Raw genomic sequence first — 4,765 nt, forward strand, 5'->3', positions numbered from 1 at the left:
TACTCCCAAACACATATTTCCATGCTCCCAAAAAAAAAATGTTTATTCCTCTATTTTTTGCGCAATAATTTCATACAACTATTTTTTAATTGAAACAATTTTTAAATATGGAAGTTAAAGCTTTTGTGCATTGTTAAAATACCTTTCACCACCCATAATTTCCACTTTTACTATTTTATTACAATTTCCTTTTTTCCATCACTTTTAAATAAATTATTCACCCACTATTTCTTTCAAAAAAAATAAAAAAATAAATTATTCACCCATAATGTTCTTTAAATAATTTTTAATTTTCCAATAAACCTTGTTTGTACTACCTCCGTTACACATTATTTGCAACGATTATACATTTTTCCTCTCTACTTTATGTCAAATCGTTGCAAATAATGTGTAACGGAGGTAGTATATTATTTTAATAGTCAAAACTATGTGCAAGTCAATAGATACACTTAAAAATAAATGGATGGGGAACTAATTAATCAGAATGCACAGTTGATGCAACAGTTCTAGCCCAAAGCTTAAGACATTCCCTCATCTCTTCTTCTCTAGAAACCCTAGCCATTCTCAACCTGAGCAACGGCGAGTCTGGTCTCTTTATCATCCATGCTTCGGACAAATATGGCTCCACAACTTTTTTCTTTTTCTCTTCCGTTTGAGGTTCTATATCATCAAACGTGTGTGTTCCATACTTTTCATCAACTCTTTGCAAGGCCGGAATCACTCTCACAGTTCGAGGGCTAAGTTGATCCATTTCAAATTGGAATCCCAAATCCATGAACCCTTTCAGCTCTTCTAGCTCAAGATCATGCAATCTGCTACAACTTAGGAATTTTTGCAATTTAGGGCTTGCATTCGTCGAAAGACTTGAACTCGTTCTTGGTCTTTCAATCCATGTAGAGGATGATTGTGACCTAATTTTATTGCTAATCAAATTTTTCCTTGATAATCTTTCCCTCCCAAGACGATTATCATCATCATCATCTTGTCTCTTGTCTTCTACTTCATTATTGTAATCATTCTGCTCAATATGAAATTTATAAATATCATCATGACATTGGACTTGACTTATAAATTTGACATACCACATTAGAAAAAGTACTCAAATGGTGGAAAAACATAAAAGACAATGGTTGAAGGACATAAAAGTTTCATCTCTTATGTGTACATTATTTAGGGAGAAAAATTGTAATGGTATATTGTTATTTTTGTTGAATATGAAAGAAAAGTCATAGTGTGAATATAGTATATTTAGGGAAAGTAAGAGAAAATAAAATTTGAATTGCAGTGGATTTGTAGGTTAAAAATTACAAGTAAAAAAAAAGAAGAAAAAGTTAGGCCCCGTTCTCTTCAACTTATTTTTGCTGAACAGAAATTATTTTTATTGAAACAAAATTATATTTGCTGGACCTTGCTATAATGGGAAATCAGACTGTATTATTTTTTTCTTCGTTTTATTAGTGAGAAATTACTCATAAGTAGTGAACCAAGCTGAGATGTATAGTGGTTTTGCAAAGAAAGTATATCATCGTATCAGAGCAAGTGTATACAACATATAAGGTCCAACTCGCTGTAACCAGAGGAATTGAAAAATTCCATCATTAGATCAATTCAAGTAAACTAAGTGACAAAAGTGAACATAATTAATGATTTTATCTCAAAAATTAGAAAATAACCAAGACTATGAAAAAATTAAACTAATACTCCATACTTCTTATATTACTCACTCCGTCTCAATCTACCTATCCTATATTTTTTTGTTACATTATGTTTTGTTTTGATTGGAAAAAAGGAAGTTAAAGAAGGGAAGGGACAAGGGAGAAAGGGAAGGGAAAAGAAAGGGAGGGTGAGGTGATGAGCTCCATTTTCCCTCCATATCTCTCCAAAGAGAAAGGGAAAATGAATCTCTCCCTTTCCTTCCCCTTCCTTAATTCCCCCAATTTTTCACTCAAACAAGAGAATTTGTCCCCTTGCTTTTTCCTCTCTTCTTTTCCTTTCATTTCTTTTAAACCGAACAAAGTGTAAATGTCTAAATTTACATGCGTCTCCGGTTTTTTTTTTTTATTTAAGAAATTATTTCCATGAACATATATATTATTTTGTTTCATCCCTATTGAAAACTTTAAAAGTTGTGATGTTTGTGAAGTGTTAAAAGTGACTTGAAGCTAGGATAGGATAGGATCGGATAAGCTTACCATGAGGCAATGATTTTTAATCCATTGGTAGATTATTTATTTTTATTTTTTTTATTTTTATTTTTTTGATTGGAGTGATTTGCTAAGCCACTTTCTTAGTTACTAAAGCCAAATGGCTTGGCCGGCTTGTTTATCCATTTTAACTTAAAGCCCACACTCAACTACGTAGTACAATATACACAAGTTACTTTGGCTAAGTTCACAAGAAATTGCACATAAACTAGTAGTGTAAACATATTAAACCATGCACGAAGCATAGAATTAGGAGTCATTTTATAACTATTTTCCACCTAATTTCAAATCTTCCATCCTTACTTTCCATGCACTATATAGAAACAAATAACCAATTATTTCTTCTATAACTTCCACTATTGTCTTTTGAAATAACATTTATCATTGTTATACCCCTAAAACCGTTCAACAAGTTAAAAAATTATCTAACACCCTTGGATTGTTCGTTAACAAGATCCTTTTTTTAATTTCAAGTGGAAGGAGTAACTTACTATTATGACTTTTACTTTGTAACTAGCTAATGTAGAAACTTCTATCACGACTAACTGCGCCTCATCTTGAACAACTTGATTAATAATTGACCTACCGCAACAATTAAAACAAAAATCATTATTATCAACAAAAATATAGAGTTTATATATTCATTTAATTTTTATTTTTTAAAATTACATTAACTAACGTTATATATGATACAATTTTAAAATGGTTTATGTTAGAAAACAAAATTTTTAAAATAGGTACGGTAACGTTTTTCTGTGTTAGAATAAGTTATTTATTTTGGGATTTGAAGAACGAATTATTGGGGCAATGTCATATTATTTTCGGACCAATAAAGTGCTACTTAAATATTTTATTTTAATTTTTTTATTTTTATTTTTGATACGAATCATTTATCTACTACACTTTACTGTAGTTTGCAATTTTTTGTTTTTTTTGGTTTTTTATTTATTTATTTTTTTTTTTTTTTTTTTTTTTTAAGAAACTGTCATTTGCAATTGATACATTAAACAAACACCTCTTTCATATTTAGTTTATATAATTGGACAACAAAATCGTGAATAAGTTGTGACAATACTAATTCAAAATACATTATCAAAATGGCTTCTAAGAAGCATAAATTGAACCAATTGAATGTTGGTGTAGTGGTGATTAGGACTACACTTGGTAAGGGGATCTGTGTTCGATCCCCCGCAACAATTGGAAGGAAAGTGGAACCTAACCACCAAGAACTAATCTCCGAATTCGGATTAGCCCAAAAGTTGAATCGGGTGGAATACAAAAAAAAAAAAATAAATAAATAAATAAATAAATTGCATAAATTGAAACTGTGAAAATTACCTGAGAGAAAGAGCTTGATGATAGAACATCTCCCTCCCATTGATAAGACTCTGAAGACGAACTAGTACATGATTGTAAGGCATTACTAAAGCTAAGTACTGAAGTTGGTTCGGGCGACAGGATGATTTGGTGGAACCAAAGACGGTCCATGGCGTCGAGAAGTTGAGAAGAGTAGCTTTGTGCCATGTAAGTATTAGTATATTCAATAAGTAAGCGCAAACTATATGGAATAGATGAACAAGATAACTATTGATGAACAAGATAACTATTAGTATATCCAATAAGTAATAGCAAACTAATAAAAATTGTGGTATTATTGTTGTAAGAAAATCTTATAAGTAAAAGCAAATGTGAGGACCATCATATCGTCTAATCATATAACAAAGAGACAAATTTGCAAATGTGATCACAAACAATGTGACCCTTGGGAACAAAGCTCAATCCACATATTCTTTACAATGTAGGACAAAAAGCCAGAGAATGAGTGGAAAATATTATCACGGCTCTAATTTGGACCTTCAATATAACCTTAATTTATATACTTCATGTGTAGTTTGTATGTTGGGTGAATATACTGTCTACACTTCTAATCGGCATGTTTAATGGGCGGGCCCGGCTACTAACTTAGCTCTTGATTACTACAACTAAAACTCCAAAATCTCCCTAAAAAAAACTCCGAAGTCCAAATTATTCGTAATATTAATTAGTTCAGAACTCATGCAATGGATACATCTAATTTTTTTATTGTTAGGCTTTGTTTACTACTACCCTGTTCTCTTCACCTAAGAAAAATAATATTAAGTAAAAATAAGTTCAGTTTAGTAAAAATAAGTTCAGTTTAGTAAAAATAATTTCAGTTCAGTAAAAATAAGTTCAGCTTAGTAAAATTCAGTTTTCTTAAAGAAGAATTATAACAGAAAATCAGTATAAATAATTTCAGTTCAGCAAAAATAATTTCAGTTCAGTAAAATTAATTTCAGTTCAGAAAAAATAATTTCAATTCAACAAAAATAATTTCAGTTTAGTAAAAATAATTTCAGTTCAGCAAAATTAAGCTGAAAAGAACAGGGCCATAAAATAAAAACTCTAACTTATTCACAATATTAATTAGTTAGAACTCGTGCAATGGATGCAGCTACATTTATTTATTACTTCTTCCGTTCTGTTAATATTGCAACAAGGAGGAAATTACGCATCCCAATGCATGTATTATATGCTATATA

At 30.4% G+C, this 4,765-nt stretch overlaps 1 protein-coding gene across 1 annotated transcript; it reads right to left on the bottom strand.

Moving 5' to 3' along the window:
* Positions 1 to 384: 384 nt before the first annotated feature.
* On the bottom strand, positions 385 to 3,866 carry LOC145618301 (uncharacterized). The gene is made up of 2 exons (XM_081673075.1): positions 3,543 to 3,866; positions 385 to 1,018 (listed from the first exon to the last, which is right to left on the bottom strand). Exons 1-2 carry the CDS (start codon positions 3,726 to 3,728, stop codon positions 476 to 478), a joined length of 729 nt encoding a protein of 242 aa, XP_081529201.1. The 5' UTR covers positions 3,729 to 3,866; the 3' UTR covers positions 385 to 475.
* Positions 3,867 to 4,765: the final 899 nt, after the last annotated feature.

The sequence above is a fragment of the Chenopodium album genome, chromosome 26 (assembly GCF_948465745.1).
Source record: "Chenopodium album chromosome 26, dcCheAlbu1.1, whole genome shotgun sequence".
NCBI lineage: Eukaryota > Viridiplantae > Streptophyta > Magnoliopsida > Caryophyllales > Amaranthaceae > Chenopodium > Chenopodium album.